Raw genomic sequence first — 26,435 nt, forward strand, 5'->3', positions numbered from 1 at the left:
TTTACACATAGTATTTTTTGAGCACATCGGCATTCCAATGGTTTTTCAGCTCGGTGCCATCCATTTGTTTGAGTCTGAAGGTACCGGGCTGAAGCTCTTGATAAATTTCATAAGGTCCCTCCCAAGATGCTGAGAGTTTGCCATGAATGCGACTTTTTTGAACAGCTGCAGCATTCCTCAAAACTAAATCCCCAACCCTGAGAGGTCGTTGATAGACTCTTCGGTTGTAGGACTTGCTCATTCTGAGCTTGTGTGCAGCCATCCTTTCTCGGGCTAGATCTCTAATCTCGTCAAGGAAGTCGAGGGACTCTTTCATGAGCTGCTCATTTTCCTCGGCTGAGAAGAGATTCACTCGTAGGCTTTCTGAGCCCACTTCCACTGGAAGCACTGCTTCGGATCCATACACCAGCTGAAAAGGTGAATGCCCCGTTGCCTCCTTCTCGGTTGTCCGGAATGACCAGAGGGTTCCCGGAAGTTCCTCTACCCACTTGGACTTTTGATCCTCTACTCTTTTTCTGAGAGCGTTAAGGATCTGTTTATTTGCGGCTTCGGCTTGGCCATTACTCTGAGGGTGGCAAACCGCGGAGTAAGCCAATTTTATCCCGAATTGATCAGTGTATCGGCGCAAGGGCAGGTTGTCAAACTGTCTGCCGTGGTCGAACACAAAAACTTTTGGGATGCCGAACCGAGTTATTATGTTCTGCCAGATGAACTGTCTGACAGTTTGCTCAGATATGCTTGAAGCAGCTTCCGCTTCAATCCATTTGCTGAAATAGTCGATTCCGACTATCAGCCACTTTCTTTTGTATGGGGCCTCGGGAAAGGGTCCCAGAATATCCAACCCCCATTGTGCAAATGGAAGAGGATTAAGAATTGGCTGGAGATCTAGGCATGGCCGATGGATTACCGGTGCAAATTTTTGGCATTTCTCGCATTTTCTGACCATGTTCTTTGCATCCGAGATCATTGTAGGCCAAAAATACCCTGCCCTGAGAGCTTTGTGGGCTAAGGTTCTCCCTCCTATGTGGTTTCCGCAGATGCCGAGGTGAATCTCTCGGAGAATATAGTCGGCATCCGTTGGACCCACGCATTTCAACAATGGAGCGGAGAAGGATTTTCTGAGGAGTTGGCCGCCGAAGACGAGGAATCGTGAACTGATCCGCTTTATCTTGGAGGCCGAATTCCTATCCTCGGGGAGCTCGTCCCTGAGTTTATAAGCCAGGATGTCATCCATCCAGCTCGGCTCGAGTGCAGCGCAGCAGATTGATATTGCTTCGGCTACACTCTTTTCTCGGCGCACCTCCACATAGACAGAACGGCTTAACTCAGTCAGAGTTGAGCTTGCAAGTTTGGAGAGTGCGTCCGCTTGAGCATTTTGACCCCTTGGGATCAGCTCTACTTCGAAAGATCTCAGCTTCGCAATTGTCGATTTGATCCTTGTGAGGTAAGCTGCCATTGAAGGCTCTTTAGCCTCATACTCCCCCCGGATCTGATTGGCGACCAGCTGAGAATCTGTCTTGAGGTAGACATGCTCGGCTTCCAACGATATGCACAGGTCTAAGCCAGCAATGGCTGCTTCATATTCGGCCTCGTTGTTAGAGGCTTTGAATGAAAATTTTAGTGCATACTCGAAGGTTTTGCCTTCGGGAGAGGTGATGACGACCCCTGCCCCCGAACCGTTCACGGTGGAGGACCCATCCGTGAAGACGGTCCAGATTTTCCTCCTTGCATCCAGAGTCTCCTGATAGGAGCACTCGGCCAAGAAGTCTGCCAAGGCTTGCGCCTTGATGGCTGTTCTCGGCTGATAACCGATACTGAACTCGGTGAGCTCGAAAGCCCACTTTGCTAGTCTACCGGATTTTTCAACCTTGCCGAGGACTTTCTCTAACGGCTGATCAGTTAGAACCGCTATTTGATGAGAATCAAAGTAGGGTCGCAACTTCCGAGCAGCCACCACCACTGCATAAGCCACTTTTTCTAACAATGGGTAGCGCGTCTCGGCATCCGTCAGGGTGTGGCTGACGAAATAGATCGGCTGTTGAACTTTTTCTTCTTCCCTTAGCAGCACCGCGCTTACCGTGGCTGGACTGACCGCCACGTATAAGTATAGGATGTCTCCTACGACTGGCCTTGCCAGTGTTGGGAGTTGAGCCAGGTGTTCACGGAGCTGCTGAAAGGCTGACTTTTGTTCGTCTCCCCATTCAATGCCTTTTGAATTTTGGAGCTTCAGCGCCTTGAAGAAAGGGAGCCCTTTGTCTGAGGCTCGTGAGATGAACCTGGACAAGGCAGCCATTCTCCCGGCTAGACGCTGAATATCCCTTTTTGTCTTCGGCTCGGGGAGGTCTAAAGCAGCTTGTACTTTGGCGGGGTTTGCATCAATCCCCCTCTTGCTGACCATGAAGCCGAGGAACTTGCCTGACTTCACGCCGAAGACACATTTCTTCGGATTCAGCTTCATTTTGTATTTTCTGAGGGTGGCGAAGGTTTCGGCTAGGTCCGTGACATGATCTTTTTCTTTTATGCTTTTGACGATTGAGTCGTCAACATAAACCTCCATGTTTCGGCCTTTTTGCTCGGCGAAAACCTGATCAACCAACCTCTGATATGTTGCCCCCGCATTTTTCAATCCGAAGGGCATCATTCTGTAATTGTACAACCCGGAACTTGTTATGAACGCTGTTTTAGCTCGGTCCTCGGGGTGCATGAAGATCTGATGGTATCCCGAGAATGCGTCCATGAAACTGAGCAGAGCATGCCCGCTTGTCGAGTCGACCAGTTGGTCGATCCTCGGCAGCGGATAGGAGTCCTTGGGACATGCCCTATTCAGGTCCGTGAAGTCAACGCACATCCTCCAGTTACCATTTGCCTTCTGAACCATTACAACATTGGCCAGCCACTCCGGATACTGACAGGGTTCAATGAACCCAGCATCTAGGAGCTTATCGACCTCAGCTGCGATGTTCTGGTTCTTTTCGGCGGAGTAGTTCCGCTTTTTCTGCTTAATGGGTCGACTGGAGGGGTCGACATTAAGCCTATGGGAGACGAAGTCCGGATCAATCCCGGGCATTTCTGCGGCTGAGAAGGCGAACACGTCTCCACTGGCCCGTAGGAGTTGGACGAGTGCCGCACGGGTGTTTGGCTCCAGTGACGACCCGATGCTAACACATCTGTTCGGATCTCCTACGGTCAGTTCTATTGACTCGGTCAGGTCATCCGTCTCCATGCTCTTAGAGTTGGATTCCTCGAATTCCGGCCTGCTATCAATATTAGCAGACTTTCCTGACCGCGGCTGGCCATCAGAGTCGTTCGGCTCTGAGGCGGAGTCAGCCTTTTGGCCCCCATCAGATTTCTCGTTGTCTGGGGCTTCATTAGCCGAAACGTCTGAGCCTCTCGGCTTTTTGGCGTTTCGGTCCCGGTGCTTTTCCTCCCCATCGCCACGGTCGCCTCGGCGAGACGTGGATGGCTTGAGGTGATTGCATCGGCGGGCTTCTTTTTGACTGCCCTTTATTTTCTCGGAGCGTCCCTCGTCTGAAACGTATATCATGATTTGATGATACGTGGAGACGACTCCTTGAATGCCGTGAATGAGGGGTCTCCCCATGATCACGTTGTATGCAGATGGAGCATCTACGACCAAAAATTCGGCCATGATATTCCTAGCTGCTCGGCCTTCGCCGATGGTGACAGGAAGTGTAATCTTCCCGTCAGGATACGAGGAAGAGCCGTTGAATCCAGACACCGGGTAGGGTGCGGGGGCCAGGTGCTCGGCTCCCATCCTCAGCTGGTCGAACGCTCCTCGGAAGAGGATGTTCGCCCCGCTACCGCCGTCGACGAGGGTCCGCCAGACGTTGCGGTTGGCGATGCCCAGAATGATTACTAGTGGGTCATCGTGGGGGTATACCACCCCCTCACAGTCTTCGGCTGTGAACAGGATGTTCGGCGCCGGTGACTGGGACTGCCGAAGCTCAGCCTGATGAATCTGATGGGTTAGACCCCTCAGTTGGCGTTTGGCTGTGCCTCGCGAGATTCCCCCGGAAATAACTAGGATGTCGAGGGACTCCTTGCCCTGAGGTCCCTTATCCTTCTTCCGAGCGAAGTTGAGGTCCTGCCGAGAATCTTTTTCAGCTTTTTTCTCCTCGCGCCTGTCCGCGAGGTATTGGCTCAGGTACCCCTTGCGGACCAGATCCTCAATCTGGTCCTTCAGCTGGACGCAGTCCTCGGTGCGATGTCCGGGTGAGTCATGGAACTCGCACCACTGGTCGTTTCCCCTCGTCTGATGCCAGGGAGGCAACGGACGAGGTTTTTTGAATCTCCCCTCGTCCTTCGTCGTGCTGAAAATCTTAGCACGGGGAAGGGAGAGTGGAGTGTATGAATCGTACCTTCCCGTGTAGGGAAAGTGTCTTTCCTTCTTCGGCTCGGCAGCAGAGGACGGTTCTGAGGCCTTAGCCTTCCCTTTCCTCTGCGCCGAGACTTCGGGCTGCTGCCCTTTCGGCTTGTCAATTCTCGGACGAGACTGAGACCTGGATCTGTTCCACTCCTCGGCTCGGATGAACCTATCCGATGCTTCCAAGGCTTCCTCCAGGGTCTGCGGGGGATGCATGACCATGAAGTCCAGGAACTTTCCAGCTTGGAGGCCGTTCCGTAGCGCGAACACGGCCAGGCCTTGATCCAGGCTTGTGATTCCGGATGACTCGTTGCTGAAGCGAGTCAGATAGTCGCGGAGGCTCTCGTCCTCCGCCTGCTGCAGACTCATTAGCTCTGCAGTGGTCTTCTCTCGGCGGTTGGCCGTAGAGAATTTGCTCTTGAACTTGTTGGAGAGGTCGTTCCAACCGGTTATGGAGCCTTCCTTGAGCCCTTTGGTGATCCAGGATTGGGCAACACCTTTGAGGGTCGTAGGAAAGTATTTACACCAGGTAGCCTCAGACCTCGGGTTCAGATACATGTGCCCCTCGTAAGAGGCAATGTGATCCTTAGGATCTGAGGTACCATCGTAAGTAATATGTGCCGGGATTTTGACCGTTGGCACATGCTCTTCCAGAATCCACTTCTGGAAGGGCGAGTTCGATGGAACCATGACCGCCTTCCCCTTGTACCCGGCCTCAGGGACCTCGCTCCCTCCTCTCTCAGAGGTGGAAGTGGTTTTCGTCCCCGGCTGAGACAAGGTTGGGTGGGGTCCGGTATCCTCTGGGAAGGTGAGGCGGCTATGCACACTCACCTCCCTCGAACCCAAGCGTTCGTGAACGCTTTGGCGGGCGAATTCCGGGTCCTTGGAGGGCCCCATGGAATTCTGAGCTTCGGAGTGGTCAGAGGGTTGAGGGTTCCTCCTCCTCTCCTTACTGGAGTTTCGGGTGTCCCCTCGCCACCTCTGGCCGAGCTCTCTATGTGGTGGAACTTGTCCACCATCATCCTGACCGATCCTCCTTTTCAGGTTTCTCGGCTGGTGATCATCAGGCATCTGGATTGGAGCCCCTTGAGCTTTAAGGAACTCCGTGCAGATGGCCACTGCTCTGGCCACTTCCTCGGTGGAGGGTCCGGAGGGAGGAGTCTCCCGCGGATGTGACCTGGATTGCACGCTATGGCGCGGCGGGGAGTTCCTCGCACCTGAGCCACTCGGTCTCGGGGATGGCCCCGGCTGCCGAGTGTGGTGCGAGGTGTTCTCCTCCTGGAGGCTAGGACCTCTTGAGGCTTCCCTTTCCGGAGAAATGGGGGCCTCCGATTCGGAAGAGGCTTGCTCCGGGGAGGGATAAACCGGCTGGCGTTCCCTCACCGTAATCCGGCCTCCTCCCTTCTTAGCCTTCTTGGAACTCTTTCCACTCTTAGTCATGGCGACTGCCGGAGTAGTTTGATGACTGACGCGAAATTTAGTAGCGTTCCCCACAGACGGCGCCAAATTGTTTCGGATGAAAACAATCGAATCTCGGAAGATCCTTTTATCTTGAGGGAACTTGGTCTCGGTCCGAACGACGCAGGAGCCGAGGGTTTCCTGCACAACAAATACACGTAAACTAGCCTCGGGGGGGACGCCGAGGAAGGCCCCTCCGATGCTTAAGTCAGTATATTAGAGAGAGAAAGCTGTGCAAGAGTTTAGTTGCTTGAGGCTTTATTGTCTTACCAAGAATTGACCAAATTGTTGGCTTTTATACCTTGGCTAATGAAGGAGGCGGATTGGGCCCGGAAGTCAGTTGGGCTGGGCCAAGCTGATTGGGCCGTTGACTGACCTTGACATGGCTTTGAGGATGTTTGATTTTTGACTTTAGCACATTTGGAGAGTTGAACCTTAACCTTGGGCTTTTAATTGGATCATTCAGTGACCAGACCCAATTGGACTAAATTGGACCCAAACAATAATTAAAATAAACGAAGCAATAAAAACAAGCAATCTGATCTTGAACTATATATAGTTCATGTATTAAAATCCACAAAATACTTTAATTCATGAATAAATCATTTACATAAATTGGCTAGCAACAATTTAAGACCCCCTTTAGGTAATTATTACACTTACAAATTTTCTCTATAATGACAACAACTACCAAAAAAGCACTTATAGTAAGTCTCTTTTAGCAGCTAAAAAACTAAGAGAAAATTGTTAGACAACCAACTAAATGGGAAATTACCAAAATAATATTTGACAAAAAAATATAAAACCTCCTTCTTCAACCCAATAAAAAAAATTCCATGCAAATATAGCATGGACTAGTGAGTATCCATAGGAGATAGATGATTTGATCCGACGAAGACAACGACAACGATAACCATAACGATAACGATTATCGAGATCGAAGAAAAAAGATACTAAGATCTTGATTAATATGACCATCAGGATCAATTAAGTGAAAAGATTCAGCATCATTTGATCCACGAATTCTCTCAAAATTTCCTCTTAAATACATAATATCATCTTCTTCACATCCAACTTCTTTACCGCTAACAACCCCGGCACCCGCCACTACATCCTTCATCTTCCTCAAAATCTCGGTATCGGCCTTCGATGGCCGTCTCCTTACGGCGAAACCTACCCTTCTACCATTGCAGTACATTTTCCAAACCGGCATTTCGAGAAGAGAAAAAGGGTCGTTAGTACTAGGCATGGAGGAGCATTCTAAGGCGATTCGCAATACCCCGCCTCGCATTTCGCGAGCTAGGATTGTTGTAGGGACGGCTAGCTCTAGGAGGAGGATTGGAGTTGCTGCGTTAGAGTTTGTTTGAACGCAAAACTTTACTTTGCCTTTTTTGTATCCGAAGATTGTTCCTGTAAGGAAGGATGAGGACGAGGATGAGGAGGAGAACGAGGAGAATGATGAGGATGAGGACGAGGATGAGGATGCTGAGGAGGTTCTAGAATGAGTTGGTTTAAGGTTATGATGGTTTGAGTTTGTTTTTTTAATTTGGTGGTTATTATTAGGTTGTTGTTCTTGGACAAAGGTGCAATTACATGTAGGGATAAGTAGTTCCATGATGGCACGGAGGAGCCGCCACGTTCGGACTTGTTTGTGGCATTCGACGGTGGTAACGTTGGCGGCGATGTGGGTGGGCCCCATGTTCCGGTATGTGGGCATGGTGGTTGTTGTTGGTAGAGGATTTAGGTGATGTATGTGTGAAATGTTTGTTGGAGCTACTAAGAACTTTGTGTGGTACACCTATATATATAGAAAGGGATATGAATATATGATGAGGTTAGCAATGTAAAAAAGGTTTATGTGCGTGGGTTTATGAGAATCTAGTTAGCCCACTAATGAGTAATTATTTAGTTTATCTTTTGACACTAATTAATCACATTAATTATAATGGAATGATTCAATTAGTGAAAGAAGGTGCTATGTTTAATTTATTCTTGATTTCAATCATTCAATTGATCATTGATTTTGATGCTCTTTTTTCTTTTTATATATGTTGATGCAAAGTTGACAGTTTTTCTTTTTAAATGTACTTAAATAAATATTTTCTAGTAATGTTTGCGTAAATGAGGTGTAAATATCGATCAAATGTTTTGTGAATATATTCAACCTTACTTTGCAAAGTAGGAAATTAAGTAATATTTTATATTATTTTTGGATAATACATATTAGGTTGATTAATTAGGTTGAACAAATTCAACATAAAAAAGTAGTTTTTTAAGGAAAAAAATTATAATTCATAAGGTTATACATTGTACCATAACATCATAATGTTAATATAAACTTATTATAATCAATCACTTTTCTTAATAATCTTTGAATTAAAATTGAGTACTTATCCCATTTATCTAGTCGGTGCATATATAATTAATAAGTGCATTTTTATGATTTAGAATAGAGGCAAAGAGATCGAGCTTGGAGTATATTTTCAAAATGTTGGTCTTAGCTTTGAGATAGATTTGCAGAGTTGTATTACTTGTATGTGAATGGTGCTAATTTTGGGCATGGGTTACATTAGTAGTGAACCATAGTATTTTTTTTTATTTTTTATTTTTATATATTTATAATAGGAAAAATATTTCATTACTTAAAAGTCATATGACATCTAAAAAACTACAATAGAGTTTCGACGTTAACAAATAAATAAGATATTGAATCAAATAAAATTTTCTTTCATAAAAACTACAATAGTGAACCATAGTTTGATATACCCATTATTGTTTAGCATTTTTATTACGGAGTATTATTTTTAAATCATTAATGAAAGCTTGAAAAAAAATTCTTCACCCTTCTTCCTTAAAAGGATAGGTTCAAAAATGACATAATCCATTCAATTTAATCCAATAGTTTATTTATTTTATTATTTATAAAATCTCAGACTTGAATTTTTTTTATTTTTTGTTTTTTATTTATGTAGAATACCACTATATTTTTTTTTTGATAAAAGAATACCACTATATTTTAATTGTTAATTAATTAATGAAAATATTTTGACAAAGGGTATATTTGCAAATTTGTTGATCCTATATTGCAACAATAATGAAAAGGAATAATTATGGGAATGTACATAATATAACAACGATAACAATAATATAGAGAGGAAGAGTCGTGGGAGTACCGTACAATAAGTCATTTCGAAAGAAAAAAAATGGTTGGAAAAATTAATGATTTAACGATATTTTGCCACCCAAAACCCCAAAAATAAGTGTTTGTTAGTGTGTGGATATTTTTTTACAAAATAAAAATAAAAAAGCTTCAACATTAAATAATTGGCGTTTTCTTGACGAAAGGATGTCCTATACTCCCCTCCAAATTAACACGGTGTTCCCGGAAAAGATACTCATATCATTTCAATTTTAAGAAAAACGACAATTTCTCTAAAGAAGAGAATATTAATTTAATAAAGGCATTATGGTCTACTATATGTTATTTTGGCTTATACAAATGCGGGAAATTCTGAAAAAAGAAAGTTTAGAAATATATTGTTAGGGTGTAAGTTGTTGGCTGGATGCTATCTAAAATATGATTTAGATTGTAACTGTGTTAATACATGTAAATAACATCATAATTAACGCGATACACCTATATTTTTTGAAGCAAAGTCAAGAGATGCATTAAAATGATAATTTGTTTATTTAAATATACGGAAAAACCTCATATAGAGAAACCTCACAAGGACATTGGTTCTCCCAAATTTGCTCAATACCAAAAGGCGTAAACATATGTTAGATTATGAGCAACTACATTTTCCTCCCACTTAACGTGAGACCACATAACAACATTAGAACGAAGAAATACAAGAAGATAAAATATCATCAAAAATAGATCGAGTCGAGACCAGTAAAGAATATTAACATGATAGACCTATACATTGGGTGTTGAGAAAAGGAAATTCAAACATTCTCATGTACCAAATGTTGTGATTTCATAAATTGAATATCAACAAATAGATTCCTTCAACAAGCAAAAAGAATATGTTTTGGAAACAAATTATTCTATCTTTTCTAGTATTTAATAATAATTTTGAAATTGATTTAAGTTTTTTTTTTTCCCGAAGTGAATAAAGGGGGAGAAAATATAAAGAAGAGAATAAATAGAGTTAATTAATGTGGTTTGTTGGATGCAATGTAGACCACTAAATTATAAGCAAGTATACATAAAATTATGATAAAATTACAAACCATAAACGTAGCATTAATAGTAGATAGTAGTTCATTATTTGCTCTTCTTTTGGCTTTCTAGCTGGAATTTTCCATTCATGTTCTTTTGCTTCGCCTTTAATTTTCCTTTACCACATGCTTCGACCCACTTTGTTCGATCTCCTCGTCCCTTTCCCCGCGCTAAATCGATCAATTCCGTTATTTTGAAAGAAAACATTCCTTATTCATATCTTATAATTGTATAAATGACCAAGGTTTTTTTCAATCATATGGTGCACATAAATCATTATAGACCCTTTTTACATGACTCTAGCATACAACTAACCAAAAAATGTCAATACAATGTACTATTGTGTGAGTGTGTGACCTAGTAAACAGAAAGACTTGCTACGTACCTTTTCACTCTACAATGTTTAGGCATATATGGTGTGCAGTGTGATTTGTATGTACGGTGAAAAATATCTCATATTTTTACGTACAATATGGGATTGAAGATCATGAATCGCTAAGAGAGATAGAAGAAGATCCATTATAAAGGTAAAAATTTAGGAAAATCCGTTCTAAATTGAGATTGGTGAGATTTGACCTTAGCTTCATGTAATCTAAAGTCAAAGAAATACCAATTGTTATGTTTTGGCTCCTATCTCAAAATATATATGAATGTCAAAATATCTTGTTGGAGGTAAAAACCACAAATTAAAGCTTGCATGGCATGGGTTTTATTTTGGAAAAGTGTCTTTGTCTCACAAAGAAAGATTGAAAGACATCTCCCTTGTTTATACAAAGTGTATGTTTTCCTCCTTGGCAAGGGATTACTGGATTAGGAGGATGTATACTATACACACACAAGTTGACTATGTAGGGTTTGTGGTGTAGCGCATTTGATTTACTTGATGTGTTTGTTCCTTTTTTTAAATTGCTCCCACTAATTGACCTAGCATCCAATTTCCCTCGTTATGAACAAGGATTGCTTTATTTTATTCCAATCGGTTCTTTAAAAGGGTAAAAGATCTTCATCCCTAAATACTATATTTTATAGAGTTCGACCATATGAGCACATATTAGTCACACAGCTAGTGACTTAGTCCCATATGTGTATTTTGTTTACATGCAATTCGGTGTCCTTAAAATCTCCTCAAAAATTAAGAATGGACATAGAATCAAAATACCATAGGTTAACAGAATAACAGTTCATGTAGTATGCTCCCCATTTAAATTATTAATAATTCTTTCTTCCTTAACAATATTTGACGACCTGGCTTACAAAACTAATACAATAAGGCTGACTTGCATAAATAGCGGCTTTATTGAAGCCATTTTATTATATTTAGATGGGTGTAGAATGTAGATAATATTATTGAAGCCATTGTTTAATTACATAATTTTAAGTTGCACCCAATAAAACGACGTGTCGACGTGCAAGTCCTAACTTTGCTTCCTTTATTTTATTTTTAAAAATTAAATCTACTTTTGAATCATATAGTTATGAAAATCTATGTTGTGCACTTTGATTTATTATTTTTTTTTTTCACAATTATTCTTATGGTTCACATGTACTCAACTAATTTGTGTCAATAAAGATTAATTAAAATATGTAGTTGGTGGGTTGAGTAGGAAAATAAAGAGCAAATCTAAGACAAAGTTTAGTGTGTTCCATCTCAGGTGTAGTTATAATGTTGTTGGGTTGCTAACATATATATAATCTTGTCTGTTTAATTTGATAATTATTACTCAATCTCTGATGCTTATTGGGGAAACACTACAGTTTGGAAGTTTTCCAACATGTCAACGTGAGAGAAAGATAGAGAGGAGACTCTAAAGTCCAAAGCTAATCCCCCTATCAATAGAGCAGTTAAAAATTGACCCGACTTGAGAAATTGATTAAAATCAATCGAAATTCAATCCAACTTTATAATTTTTTAAAAAATTATGCTATTGAAATTGATTCAAATCAATATGATATTAATCAATCATTTGAGTTAATCAGTGAATTTAATATCTAAACCGATCCACAACCAACTCGAAGAATCTGATGCGCAATTTAAATCCAAAAACTTTAAAATGGACTTAATCTTCATCTAACCCAATAAAAACCTATTACCCGATTCAACCCAATGAAAAATGAAAATGCATATGCCGGGGATTGTTAAAACCCGCCTTTAAAATAATGTTAGGGCTATACAGATCAATATTGACGTTCAAGTTTCTCAAATCATACTTGTGTTATAATGTTACAGGCTATTGGCCTTAAAAACTTGTACCTTTCTTGGCTATATATTTAGTTTACTACAGTAAATTTATGAGCCATGTGAATTATTTGGATCATATCATAAACATATTATCCAAATAATTCACATTATAAATCCGAATCTGAACTACAGATCCAATTTGACAACTCTACCTCTCAGAGTCAATTGTCTCATTTAACAATGAAATTCATTGGCCCAATAGCATCTAGAGTTTAACAAATTGGTTGAACTTTTTTGATGTGCCTTGACTCTTGGGCTTGTTTAGTTGTGATTTAAGGGATCAAAAGCGATGCATTAAACAATTTAAATTTGTAAAAAAGATTGTTATGATCACATATTTAGCCAGTGCCTACCTGGTTAATTGGGTGGATAGGATCTGGTTTTATTTTAACAAAAGTCGCCTTGCAATTGACCAACTTGGGCTGGGCTTTACGAGAGAATTGGGAGCACGTTAGTAGTCCACATGTGAAATGACTTCTTGTTTTGGTTAATACATAATTTAATGGATATTATACTAGATTATGGTCAAATTGAAAGACAATTTTTTACACCTTACTTTACCTATTTGTTGCACGGAGTAATATTTATACAAGGATAAATTTAATATTGTGAGGTCTTGCAAATTTTGTCTCAATATTAATATAATTTTTTTTATACCCTACTAGTTAATAACTAAGTTTAAATCCCGTGCAATAATGTACGGTTGTTAAATTTTACAATAATATTACAAATATAAGGTATATAAAATATATTCAACAATATTTTATTTAGGTATATATAGAATAGGATAAAAAAAATTTAAAAAGAATTTGCAAAAAAAAAAAAAAAAAAAAAATGAAAAATGCGGGAAAATTTTTCACAAGATAATGACAAGTGATATAAATGGATTTGCTTTTAGTATAGGTTAATAGATAGATAGATTATGACTTTTTTTTTGGCGGATATAATTTTAAAAGTTGAAAATATATATTTTTTTTGAACAGTAAAAGATTGAAAATATAATTAAATTGATACGAATATGACAAAATTCATCTTTACAAAATTATATTACTTAATTATAATCATCAAAGATAGTAAAAGTAAATTATATACAGGTTATATGTTTTTTATATTTTATTTTTTTATTATTTGTTTTTAACATAAAACGAAGATACTAGTATATCAATTGGCTTAAGCCAATATATGGTTTAGTTATAAGAGTGTAGAAGTAGTAAGAGTGGAACGTGGATGCATATGTAGCAACAACTGAAAAATTAACATTCATACAAGTATTTTATAAATAGAGGTGCAGCGTGGAAGCATTGTATAACATCAATCATATTTTCAAAAGAGTGCGTGACTTGGAAGCACCCTTCTTACCCAAAATACTCTATCTTGGAAGCAAACTCGTGAACTAATTTATAAAGCAGTTTATCCCATTAACTATTTAAAAACCTTGATTAAATAAACTTATTAAAAAGACAATGCAATGAACATTGAACAACCCTCCTAAAACAGCAAAAGTCATCTTCACTCCATTTCTCCCCCTTTTCCTTTATTTCAAAATATTCCATCTATACTATAATTATCTTTTTCTTCTACTAATGGCAGCGGTCCTCTTCCAATATGGACTACAACATTTAGTCCTCCCTTCTTAGGCACTCGTGTTGTCACACCATAAACATCACAATCAAAAGTTAATGTTTCAAAATATCAGACTGAAACGTTTAACTAGCAATCTGTTTATACGAATAGGTCATATAAAATTAGTAACCTTATTACAAAAAGGATTATTCTTATTCTTCATTTTAATCTCATTTGAACCTTCATCTTACATCAACAAAATAGAAAAAACATCCATGGTTGAATTTAGAATTCTAGATTGATACAAGTAATATTATAAGAAGTCAATAAATTCAAGATTTATCTAGAAAGTCAATTTTCAACTCCCATACAAATCCGATAAAGTCAATCCTCCAATTCTCATAATAAATCACTCGCATCACTACCGTCGATTAAACACAAAAAAGCCGCCTACCAAAATCTTCCTCCCTTATTACGTCATCACATGCCAAAGCAAAGACTCCCTTGGACCCCACTTTCTTCCTTCCCACGACAACTCCTACCCCCATTTATATACTTTAATTTTTGTAAGTAACACTTAAAATTTTAACCCAAATGAAGACCCGCCCTTGTTGCACTACCAACAACCTTTACACTCAATCACATGGAATCCCAATCTTCCAGCTTCTAATTATTTCATTACTGTTAATTCTTCTTTCGATACCGACACGTGCGGTGGATGCGCAACAATCGTCAAATTCACCAAATGGCGATTATAATGGGTTGGATAATAGTAGAGTAAGCCCATCCATGGCTTTGATCGTGATTGTGTTAGTCCTTGGGTTTTTCATCACGGGATGTATTTCCATCTATATCCAACAATGTTCCAGTACGGGCGATACGACCACTATCGCCCGAAACGGTAATTTGGTAAGAATTAACCAGCGGGGACTTGATCGATCCGTGATCGACACGTTCCCGACTTTTTTATACTCCGATGTAAAGGAGTTGAAGATCGGTAAAGGTTCCCTCGAATGCGCGGTTTGTCTTAACGAGTTCGAAAAGGATGAAACGCTTCGTTTGCTACCGAAATGTGATCATGTCTTTCATCCTGAGTGTATTGATGCTTGGCTTATTGCTCATACTACTTGCCCTGTTTGTCGAGCTGACCTTGTTCCTGACACATTACCCGAGTCGTCGAGTGAGGATCTTCATCACTCGACGCAGGGTGAGTCAGGAACGACAAGTTATGAAGTTGAGGTTACGGTTCTACCTATGCCACCGAAGGGGAGAGTGCCGAGATCGCACTCAACGGGTCACTCATTGGTTCGATCGAGTGAGGATCATGAGCGGTTTACGCTGAGGTTACCGGATGAGATTCGGAAGCAGTTGATGGTGGCTCGGCCGAAGCTGAACCGGTCAGCTAGCTTGGTGGTTTTGCCTCGGGTGTCGAGTTCACGACGAGGGTATCGAAATGGTGGAGGAGAAGGTAGTGGAAGTAGTCGATATGGACGGTTTTTCGGGCGTTCGTTTAAGTGGACATCGAAAAATAATGGTGGTGACGGAGATTCAGGTTCGGGGTCTAAGAGGTTTTTTGGTACGGTTGTAACACCGGTAGAGGGTTTGCCTCGGCTTCCTGTTTGAGTGTTAGAATTTAGACCCCCTTTCATAATTCAATAATTGTATATTATAATTTGTTTATTTATTTTATTATAGGGCTATTTAATTTCCCAAATTACATTAGTTAACCCATTTCTTTCATGGTGAGGTGTAAATTTAATCTTTATAGAATTTGATCATTGTCCATGTCGTCATTGGGACAAATGAGTTATTAGGAATTGTTGTATATACTACCATGTTAGAAACTTAGAATAATGTACAATGAGTGTGCATCAAACTACTCCTTTATAATTTGAGTAAATTATATGATAACACAAGTTTTAATTTTGTGAATTGTATACTTCCATAATATATACGGTAACACTATATATATGATTATGTTTGGAATTTGGGATTGATTGTATGAATATCAAGTTACCAACCTTTTCTTGTTACACTTGTAGTTGTTGAAATGTCCGTTACGAAATCTACCGTGTCATTTTTCAAAGATATAAAACCAACTCAACAACTCATATAGTATGGATTATCTATCACAATAATTAATACAACACATTTTTGGCAATGGTCGAGCAAGCCAAGTCCCGGGTAGGCTCCCTTGGATCTGCCCATGCACTTGACATGCATTGATATAATTGGTTAGTCATTTATTAAATAATCACACAGTAAGTTTGGAAGAATTTTATAAAAAGCACCCCAAACAAATGACATTGAATTTTCGGTTAAGTTGAGAAATCATGTACACCGCCCACCATCTCTCCACCTCACGCAAGTTTGTATTTATATAATTAAATTGCTCTCAGCATATTTTTTTGGGTTTTGTTTACTTGCAATGTTTTCATTTAATTTTATATGAAATTGACATATCATTTGCAAAATACCCATTAAATAAATAGATTAAGTATCAATCTTTTAATTGCAATGACGATTAATAAGTCCTTAATTCTTGATTTTTTTAATTTTGTAATACAATTATACAAATATAGAATACATAACTTGCATTTGACATAAATGTTTGTGGGTGAAGAAATTCGGCTTTCCTATGAATATAGGGAGTACTCTCCAAATACTATATTAAATTTTAAGTTACATTGTATTATATTATTCTTCCAAGATAATATAATACAATGTAACTTAAAATTTATTGTACAGGGGATACAAAGTTTGTAAGAAGCATGTCCCTAGTCATTTGTAACTCTCTGATAGCATCTTTGATTCTCATTCGATCTTGTGGTGTTTCCACTGAACATTTTACTCCGCTTTCAATGAGTAACTTCAAGCACATCATTTTACTACTGTCATAATTTCCTACCAACTTTTGGTCTTTGTTTTCATTGCTTGCACAAGCACCATCATCTAGCAGCCTTGGATCAATCATGTTTATCAGTTGTTCAGACAACGCCGATTTTGCATAATTATGCAGGTCTAAACCTCCCCCAAACATGGTACTAGTGGGAGCTTTTGCGGTCATCATCTCTATCAACACAATGCCGTAACTGTAAATGTCACCTTCCTTAGATACCATGCTTCCTAGGCCGTACTCTGTCCAAAAACAGAACAATTTAGAGGTGAAAAAAGAAGGCCTCCAAAAATAAAGACATGAAAGTTTAGTACTTGAGCGTTATAGTTTTGTTATTACCTGGAGCAACATAGCCAGTTGTACCTTTGACAGCAACTGAACTACTATTATTCGCGGTTGTATCTAAATAAAATCTTGCTAATCCAAAGTCTCCTATATGAGCAACCATATCACTGTCGAGAAGAATATTGCTTGGTTTTAGATCACAATGAATTATAGGCACGTCGTAGCTGTTATGCAAATAATCTATTGCACATGCCACATCAATCGCGATGTTTACTCTTTGTAGGAGACTTAAGGTTCTCTCATGTTGATCGGTGTGAATCCATTGTTGAAGATTCCCATTTGGCATGAACTCGTAAACCAATGCCTTGAAATCATTACCCTGGAAGTCAGTACTCGAGCAAGCAGTGACAATCTTAAGAAGGTTCCTATGACGGATATTTCTCAATGTCTCACACTCGGCCATGAAACTCTTTGTAGCTGCTTCTATTTCAAGATTGATTACTTTAATAGCCACAACTGTATTTCCCTCTATATCAAGAACTCCTTTATAAACAGAACCAAAATGGCCAGTACCAAGTAGATTTTCTTCTGAGAAATTGTCTGTTGCTTGTAGAAGCATTGCGTATGATACTCTAGAGAAGTGCTCTGTATTAAACAATGATGTATGTGACAGTTTATTGGATTTCCTCTTCGTACGAAGCAGGAAGTATACTGATACCACTATCGATACACCAACAATCAATGAAGCCAGTGCAATAATCACGATCACAGCAACAGACAATCTACCCCTTCTATTTGATTCTCTTTTCGGACATCTAGGCAAACGAAGCTCAGAAATCCCACCACAAAGTTTGCTATTCCCTTCAACTATAATGGCACTAGAGTTGGTAAAAATCCCAAGTCTAGGGACCTCTCCCTCAAATTCATTATAAGATAAATCTAATGTCATCAATGAAAGGTTAGCCAAAAAATTCGGAATAAGGCCAGATAATCTGTTATGAGATAGTTGCAAGTAATTCAAACTAGTTAAAGACTTGAAGGATTGAGGGATAGGTCCAGTGAAATCGTTCCCTCCCATAAATAGTCCAACAAGGCTAATGCAACTACCAAGGCTACTAGGGAGCTCACCGGATAATTCATTTTCTGATACGTCGAATGCCACTAAATTTGTCAGTTGAGCAATCTCCACCGGGATACCTCCTTGTAGGCGGTTTTGGTGCAAATTTAGTTCAACTATCATCGAAGCATGGAATAGATGAGGAGGCAGAGGTCCAGTGAGGTTGTTTTGGTTAAGTGACACATATAACAAATTTGTACAATTTCCTAGACTTAAGGGTATTATACCTTCAAAGTTATTATAGCCCATGTACAACCAACTCAATCGCGATAAATTTCCTAATGAGTAAGGGACAGGTCCATGGAGATTATTATTCATACAATTTAAGGCTTGTAGTTTAGTTAACTTTTTTCCTATTAGAGGAGAAAGATGACCGGTTAGCCGATTTCCTTGGAGACTTAGTCGCTCTAAGTTTACGAGGTTGTACAATCCCATGGGAATGGTTCCGTAGATTTTGTTAAGTCCAAAATCTAACTCGGTCAAATCAGAGGACAAGTTACCAAGAAAATCTGGTAAAATCCCACCAAAATTATTGGAACTTAATTGTAAAAAATATAATTGGGTACAATTAACAAGAGTTTGTAGAAAACTTAAGTCCCCCACTTCTCCTGTCCCTAAGTAGTTGGAGGAGACATCAAAGCTTTCCAAATTAGGCATATTTTTAGCACTAAACATGAATTTTCCAGTGAAGTTGTTAGAGTAGACACTTAAGTCCACGAGATGAGTAAGATTTGAGAGAGAAGCTGGGAGATTTCCATGGAAGGAATTATTACCTATGTGGAATATGGTTAGCTGAGGAAGTCGAAACCCGATATCCAAAGGAAGGGTTCCATGAAGTTGATTAAGGCTCAAATCTAGGACTTGAAGGTTTGAAAGATTGTAAAAGGAAGGAGGAATAGTACCTGACATTTTATTTTCTCCAATACTAAGAAAAGTCAATTTTTTTAGTATTGCTCCAATATTGTGTGGAATGCTTCCTTCAAAGGAATTGAATGATGCAGACAGTTGTCGCAAAGATGTCAAATTCATAACGACTGTGCTGAGAAGATCACCCATAAGCTGGTTTTTATAAAGATATAAATACTCTAATTTAGATAGGAGGCTAAGCTGAGACGGAACCATTCCTGTAAGACGGTTGCCTCCTAGACCAAGTGACCGGAGCTTTAAGCATTGAGATATGTTCGCCGGGATTTGGCCTTGAAAGTTGTTATTTTCTAAAGCTAGGTACCTTAAACTTAAGAGATTACCTATTTGAGGTGGTATATATCCTCCAAGAGTATTATTGGCTAAGGAAATATTGTATAAGAAGCTTAAGTTTCCTACATAAGGTGATAGAGTTCCCACCAAATCGTTGTGCTCAAGATTTAAGCCAACGACTCGATGAGGATGGCTAGTGTCACAAGTGATACCTTGCCAGTCACAAATCGAAAGAGAGTCGTTCCAAGAGTTTAAAACTCCATGAGGGTCATGAGTAATTTGAGACTTAATGGCTAAGAGAGCAACACGGTCCTCACTATTTGACAAGACCGAGCTTAAAAGGCTTAAGAAATGGATGATTAAAATGAATAAAGATGGGCAGATGATATTCATGGCTCTAATGTATCACAAGTGAAGGCTATTTGATGTATTTTTATAGTACCTAATTTGGTGATTTATGGTATCAAAATGCATTTAAAATATTCAGCTTTTACAGTAGTAAAATGCATATTGGCTGTTTTACAATGGACGAAATTCAAAGAGCAGTTAAACACGACAATCAATTAACAGAATGTAGACTAGGACGTGGTTGGTAAAGTAAATGCTACAACACTTTATTGTTATTGTTAATTAACAAAGATGACTTTATAAAAGGAAGGTAATAGAATTCACATTATTTGATTATAATAAATGTACAGAATAACTTCGTTTTCATTGTATGGACATGGGGAAATCATGATCCAATTTTTTTCTTAAGTATACGACTAATATGAGAACTTGAGAGTAAGTAGTTTAGTTTATTTTCTCTTTTTATTTTCTCCCCTAGCTGCCTTTACACACCGGGTTGAGGTTGCCAATAGTAATTTCTGTACTTGTGCCGTCAATTTGCTGGTTGGTGACCTTGGTGTTACAGTAATACGTGGGTCATGGACTCATGGGTTTCAAAATGGATAGTTAGCTGGTGACATAATAAGTTGAAATTATATCTCTAAGTTTTGGGATGATACCTAAAACCGCAAACTTTTAACTAGGGTCACAGTCAGCTAGGCTGAAGTCGAGCAACACAAATGAATATTTACTAGAACAAAATGAGCATTAACTAGAAAAAAATGAACATTAATTTCTGAACATTGCAATATATAAAAATGAACATTTATAATAAAAAAAAAGTAAAATAAAGAGACTATAAAACTAAATAAAAGAGATTGTACATCTATATTATGTAACCAAACATTTTAGTTTTAAATAAAAATGAATATATATTGTTATTCCTTATTCATCAACATTTTTGTAAGCTTCAAGTGAAATACTTTGATTTGTTCAAATCTCTTAAATGAATATCCTGCAATTCACTGAACTATATGATTTATTACCAATTAAATACATAGTAAATCAATAATATTTTTTTTTATTAATGAACAAAATGCTAATGTCTAACATTATTAATGTTAATGTTAATTAAACTTCTTTTACAATAAAAGCGAACATTTTATACAACTGAACAAACACAAATATTTTTTATTAATTAAAAAAGAAAATGAATATTTATTTATATGAATGAAAATTATTGTAAAATATGTTTTGTTAGAAAATATTCATTTTGGTGGCAGCCTCATAAATACGTAGCTGGGCTTAGAAATTTTGGATTTGACTTGGACCATTGAGTGATTTTAATCACCGTTTAAAGTCCACCCCCTCCCCCTTCCCCCCCAAAAAAGGCCCATCTATTCAGACCATTCTAAATATTCTTTTATGGGCCATCTGCCCATCTTGTATAAAGTATGTCCAATATGATGATGAAATTTGAATGGAAATGTCCAATAAAATGATAAAATAATGTATAGTATATTGAGAAGAGAGCGAGTATCGAGTTCTTGCTATATTGCCTTTTCAATACAATTGAGTTTTTGTCAAATAACGGGTCAAGACTGCACTCGTCACAGGAGAGTGCAAGCCACTACTTCACAAGTTCAAAGAGGTTCCACCTTAAAATCATATGGCAATGAGGGGAGTAGCCCCTTAGCCTTATATAGTGATGGTAACACTTAAATTCTTTTAATGTGAGATTACATTACCACTACACCCTCCCCTTTAGTTTTTTAGTACGGGACAAGAGAATGCTCACATGCAGGTTGTTTATGGGCTCAACAGTTTTTATAATTAATATGGAAATCGGAGAAGTAATGTTTTAATTCTCTTTTCGATAAGATTGACCAAGGTTTAAATTAAAGTATTTATTTTAGGTATATTAGTTCGATATATTTCGTGATGGATAATGATACACTGATATAGTATACTCCCTCTATCACTTCTTATTTGATTCAAGTTATTTTGAATTTGTTCGACAATTGGAAATTTTAATCACCACAATACTCGTTATTTAAAATTCCATTATTTTTTCTCTCATCAACCCCATTCAATAAAAAAATTAAAGAACTAACAAATCTAAGAGCAAACAATAACGAGTAACTTGACTTTTTCAGGTGCCATTAAACGTATTTTTCAATGGAGTCAAAAATCATATGAACACGTTATCAAATGATAACAGGGACAAAATTATTTTATTTTGGAAGTTTCAAAACACCATAGCAAAGTCAAGTCTTTGTTCTTTACTGTAATGACTAATGAGTGTAATCCAAGTCGAATGCACAAAATACAAAAATGCAAACCACCACAAAAAATGTAGATAGAATTAAAATGATGATAATAATCTACAATTTGGTGATCCTTTTGACGACTTCCATATCAGCAACAAAAGCAATTGAGATCTCAGGAAACTGCTGTAGCAGATCATGCTTAGGAACAAAAGTACAGTACCCTTTCGGATTCTCCGAAAATTGTGAGTTTCAGTTGGATTGCAAATCCAACGGTAGAATGTTATTCAAAGGTTATGATATACGAAGCATAACATGGAATTCCATCATACTCAATTTCCCTCCAAATTGCAGCCGTTCGATAACCGAAATCAGACATCTTTTCGGGAAAAACTACGCTTTAACCAATCTCAACGGTCTACTTTTACAGAACTGTACATGATTCCGCCGAGCTTGTCGGAAAGCAGGTTTGCATTGTGTGGTTCGAAGAAAGACAGCATGAGCTGCTATGACTCGAAGAACGGTACTTTAAAAGGTGAACTTTTGAGGTACGAGGGTGTCATTGACAGTCGATGTGATTTATTGTATTCGTCGATTGTTGTTGACAGTTTCGTCTCTGGAGGTAACCCTGATACATGGCTAGAGTTCGAGGCGGTTCAGGTTGGTTGGTGGATTAATGGGGAGTGCCGGTGTCATGAAAAGGCTCGTTGTATTCAAGTTGCCGGAGCTTCCGGTTTCCGGTGTCAGTGTGATGAGGGTTTCATTGGTGATGGATTTATCGACGGAGAGAGTTGCCGTAACGGTTAGTGCTAATATCTTTTGCTATTAAAGTTGGGAAATTCCCTGTTTCTCATGTTACTTTGGTCAATAATTTCGATTAAAGTTCCGATCATTTTTTTTCATGTTACTTTTGGTCAATAGTTCAATACCTTTGAATTGTTAACGTTAACACAATGTGATTAAATTTAAAAACAATTTAAATTTTATAATATGCTTGATGAGGATGTGAAGTTGTTAATGAGTTAACATCCATCTTATTAATTAATCACAATTTGACATTAAATATTGTGAAGTGGTTGGATAGTCTATAATACAAGATTGCAAGTCAATGCACATAGTCCCATGAAAATTTTAAGGTGCAGGCGGCTATACCTTGCTTGGTACAACCAAAAAATGCAAAAAGAACATGTAACTATTTTATAAAGAGCATACAGTTATTTTATAAAGAACATATATTTGTTTTGTAACGAACATCCAATGTTATATATTTTTTCATATCTAAAGAACATCTGCAGTATTAATAAAGAACATGATAATATTATGTAATAAACTTTATCTATATATAACCACCCTAATTTGAAGACAAAATTTAATAAACATTTCACATTAAACAATGATCATTATGTTGCAAATAAAGTACATTACACTGACTGATCAATGAACATAAACATATGTTTTTTTTTTTTTTGTGCAAGTATGTTCTTTTCACTATAACTATATGTTTATTACATTTATATACTATGTTCTTTCCTACAAAACGACTGTACGTTGCACCGTACAGGCGCATGTAGGAACCAGCAATTGATAGTCCCATAATGTAAGTTTATTAATCAATATTTTGAGCTTTGAGTCTACTCTCTATTTATCTTTTACCAATATAATTATCTAGATCATTCAACTTGGAGGGATATGTTCTAATGTAATATATGTAAATTTTTGTGAATTTGAATGCAGAAAAATATTTTGGAAATGAAGAAAATTATAGTGGGGATAAGCTTCATTTGCCAGATAGCCAAACCAAGTCCAAAAGGCAGCATAAATTACGTTTTGTAGTGACCTTAATCATCGCGGTAGCTTCTTTGGTTGGTGTGATATTAGCATTAATATATTTCGTAGTTTATTTTATGAGGAAACAGAACAAGATATCTCAAGGATTAATGTTGAACTTGAAGTTGCCCTTCTTAAAAGTATCTTATGACATGCTTTTGAGAGCAACAGATAGATTTTCGAAAGAAAACTTAGTTGGTGCAGGTCATTTTGGCTCGGTTTATAAAGGAGTCCTTGATCTCGAACACAATAAGAAGGTGGTTGTAGCTGTTAAAGTCATTAGCCTTGATCTCAAGGGGGCTACAAAGAGCTTCATGGCAGAGTGTGAAGTATTAAGAAATATTCGTCACAGAAACCTCCTAAGAATATTTACTGTTTGCTCGAGTACTGACTTTCAAGGCAATGATTTTAAGGCGTTAGTTTACGAGTTCATGCCAAATGGAAATCTTCAACAATGGATTCACAACGATCAACATACTGAAAATATCTTAAGCCTCCTCCAAAGAGTAAGCATTGCGATTGATGTAGCATGTGCACTGGATTATTTGCACAATTATTGTAACATTCCAATAATTCATTGCGACCTCAAACCAGCCAACATTCTACTCGACAATGACATGGTTGCTCATGTTGGAGACTTCGGGTTAGCAAGATGTCATTCACAATCAAGTTCACGTATTAGTAGTTCAGTTGCGGTTAAAGGGACTGTTGGATATGCTGCTCCCGGTAACTCCATGACTAATATATTTACTACTCCGTGCTTCTGTTTCTTAAACGATGCATTATTATTTTATTTATTTATTATACAAAATAATAAGTTGTTACATTTTCTTATGTTTTTTCATATTTTGGGACAGAGTATGGCCTAGGAAGCAGAGTGTCTAAGGAAGGTGACATTTACAGTTTCGGCATTGTGCTGATATAAATGATGGTTGCTGAATCTCCCACCGCTGGCATGTTCGAGGAAGGTTTAGACCTTCACAAGTACGCAAAGAAAGCATTATCGACAGATCGATTGTCCAGGGTAGTTGACCCTAGGCTTCTAGATGATAGTGATGGCGCAGGAAATGGGAATCAAGATATAATTTCGGCAACTAATGTCTGTAAAATGAAGTGCATACAATCTCTCATTAAGGTAGGACTAAAATGTTCAGTGGATTCACCACAAAATCGAATAAAAATCGAAGATGTCATCAAAGACCTACAGGTTACAAAGGATACTTTTCTTGAAGAGTTGCGCATCATCAACCGATACATGTAATAAAATTTTGGAATAAGTATATGATGTTTTTTTTTGGAAATTTTGTGAAAAACTACCTATTATAATCCAGAATTTGCGAGAAACTACCTATTAAAAAAAATGTTGTAATTGACTACCTAATTTTTAAAAAATGTTGTAATTTACTACCTTTACGCCGGATTATGAAGGAGTTTGACCAAAATTCTCCGGCGTTGACTTGGTCACGTGACACTTGATGAAAGGAAAAGGTCATTAAGTGTCACGTGATGATCACGTGACCAATTCAACACCGGAGAACTTTGGTCAAACTCCTTCATAATCCGGCGTAAGGTAGTAAATTACAACATTTTTCGAAAATTAGGTAGTCAATTACAACATTTTTTTTAATAAGTAGTTTCTCGCAAATTCTGGACTATAATAGGTAGTTTTTCAAAATTTCCTTTTTTTTTCTCAGTTCTATATGCATCAATTGGATTGAATTGTTATAGAATAATTCGTGAGAAATGTCTATATTTCTTATTAATATCATTTTCATTTTTTAGCAAATTAGTTATATATTACTTACATGTTTTGTATCACATACACACGAGTGCATGATGGCCTCAACGAATTGGCTCTAAGGCCTAAGGTGAACATTCTAGTAAAAATCGTAAATACTGTTAGATAATATGAAATTCCTCGATTATAGTGATTTCCATTTATCAATACTTATAGGTAATAGGTAACTATAAGATATGTACAGATATCAAAGATAATCTTATACAAAATATATCCTAAACCTATGATGATAATATTATACGGATATTCTCTATCACACCCCCGCAGTCGGAGCGGGAGAAAAATCAGATGCTCAGACTGGATCTGAATCTTGCATCGAACGGTAAAGGATATTATAGTAACCCACGATCAAAAGAGAAGCAGCCAAAGAGTGCCGATGATGACGAGGAGAAGAAATAGCCACAATCTACGCATAAGAGAAAAGAGTGTTGCTGGACCAAGTAGAGGTTGAAGGGCCGCACACGGGTTGCGATTTTAGACCATATTGCAGATCCGGAGAAAAGGAGAGAATCGGACCACCGTCAAAAGATAGAGCACTAATGCTGCGGGAAATCACAATTGAATAAAAGCAAATAAAATTGCTCCGGAGTATACTAAATTCCCATCACTAAACCACTTGGAAACATCTACCTCTAAAAAAAATGACCACGCAAGGAGAAAAATCCCACCAAAAACTAATACAAAGTAGCGGGTGAATTTAGAGAATGACAAAGCCCACCGTATATATGCATTAGTTTAAACATTAAAAATAATTTAAAAGGTCAAAATTTCATTGGCAATTTGAGCAAAACCAATCCAACAACTCTCGTCTCTTTATATTGTACGTGAATGAACATGACTCCAAAGAGGAAA

At 38.2% G+C, this 26,435-nt stretch overlaps 4 protein-coding genes across 4 annotated transcripts; 2 read left to right on the forward strand and 2 right to left on the reverse strand.

The window, feature by feature from the left end:
- Nucleotides 1-6,405: 6,405 nt before the first annotated feature.
- LOC110723632 (protein MIZU-KUSSEI 1-like) lies at nt 6,406-7,807 on the reverse strand. The gene has a single exon (XM_021902979.1). The coding sequence runs from the start codon at nt 7,557-7,559 to the stop codon at nt 6,771-6,773; it is 789 nt and encodes a 262-aa protein (XP_021758671.1). The 5' UTR covers nt 7,560-7,807; the 3' UTR covers nt 6,406-6,770.
- Nucleotides 7,808-13,737: 5,930 nt separating this feature from the next.
- Nucleotides 13,738-15,817, forward strand: LOC110723654 (E3 ubiquitin-protein ligase ATL6-like). The gene has a single exon (XM_021902999.1). It carries the CDS (start codon nt 14,464-14,466, stop codon nt 15,490-15,492), a length of 1,029 nt encoding a protein of 342 aa, XP_021758691.1. The 5' UTR covers nt 13,738-14,463; the 3' UTR covers nt 15,493-15,817.
- A 572-nt stretch (nt 15,818-16,389) lies between these two features.
- On the reverse strand, nt 16,390-19,837 carry LOC110723643 (putative receptor-like protein kinase At3g47110). The gene is made up of 2 exons (XM_021902990.1): nt 17,105-19,837; nt 16,390-17,007 (listed from the first exon to the last, which is right to left on the reverse strand). The coding sequence occupies exons 1-2, from the start codon at nt 19,755-19,757 to the stop codon at nt 16,607-16,609; spliced, it is 3,054 nt and encodes a 1,017-aa protein (XP_021758682.1). The 5' UTR covers nt 19,758-19,837; the 3' UTR covers nt 16,390-16,606.
- A 2,335-nt stretch (nt 19,838-22,172) lies between these two features.
- On the forward strand, nt 22,173-25,569 carry LOC110723660 (putative receptor-like protein kinase At3g47110). The gene is made up of 3 exons (XM_021903005.1): nt 22,173-22,760; nt 23,693-24,511; nt 24,643-25,569. Exons 1-3 carry the CDS (start codon nt 22,274-22,276, stop codon nt 24,708-24,710), a joined length of 1,374 nt encoding a protein of 457 aa, XP_021758697.1. The 5' UTR covers nt 22,173-22,273; the 3' UTR covers nt 24,711-25,569.
- Nucleotides 25,570-26,435: the final 866 nt, after the last annotated feature.

The sequence above is a fragment of the Chenopodium quinoa genome, unplaced genomic scaffold, assembly GCF_001683475.1.
Source record: "Chenopodium quinoa cultivar QQ74 unplaced genomic scaffold, ASM168347v1, whole genome shotgun sequence".
In the NCBI taxonomy this organism is placed as follows: Eukaryota; Viridiplantae; Streptophyta; class Magnoliopsida; order Caryophyllales; family Amaranthaceae; genus Chenopodium; species Chenopodium quinoa.

What these genes read in the sequence shown, in the direction of transcription:
- LOC110723632 (XM_021902979.1), bottom strand. Translation starts at nt 7,559, where the DNA reads ATGCCCACATACCGGAACATGGGGCCCACCCACATCGCCGCCAACGTT.
- LOC110723654 (XM_021902999.1), top strand. Translation starts at nt 14,464, where the DNA reads ATGAAGACCCGCCCTTGTTGCACTACCAACAACCTTTACACTCAATCA.
- LOC110723643 (XM_021902990.1), bottom strand. Translation starts at nt 19,757, where the DNA reads ATGAATATCATCTGCCCATCTTTATTCATTTTAATCATCCATTTCTTA. An exon ending in AACTGGCTATGTTGCTCCAG is followed by an intron (nt 17,008 to 17,104) that starts GTAATAACAAAA and finishes GTTTTTGGACAG; the next exon opens with AGTACGGCCTAGGAAGCATG.
- LOC110723660 (XM_021903005.1), top strand. Translation starts at nt 22,274, where the DNA reads ATGGAATTCCATCATACTCAATTTCCCTCCAAATTGCAGCCGTTCGAT. An exon ending in CGGAGAGAGTTGCCGTAACG is followed by an intron (nt 22,761 to 23,692) that starts GTTAGTGCTAAT and finishes ATTTGAATGCAG; the next exon opens with AAAAATATTTTGGAAATGAA. An exon ending in TGTTGGATATGCTGCTCCCG is followed by an intron (nt 24,512 to 24,642) that starts GTAACTCCATGA and finishes ATTTTGGGACAG; the next exon opens with AGTATGGCCTAGGAAGCAGA.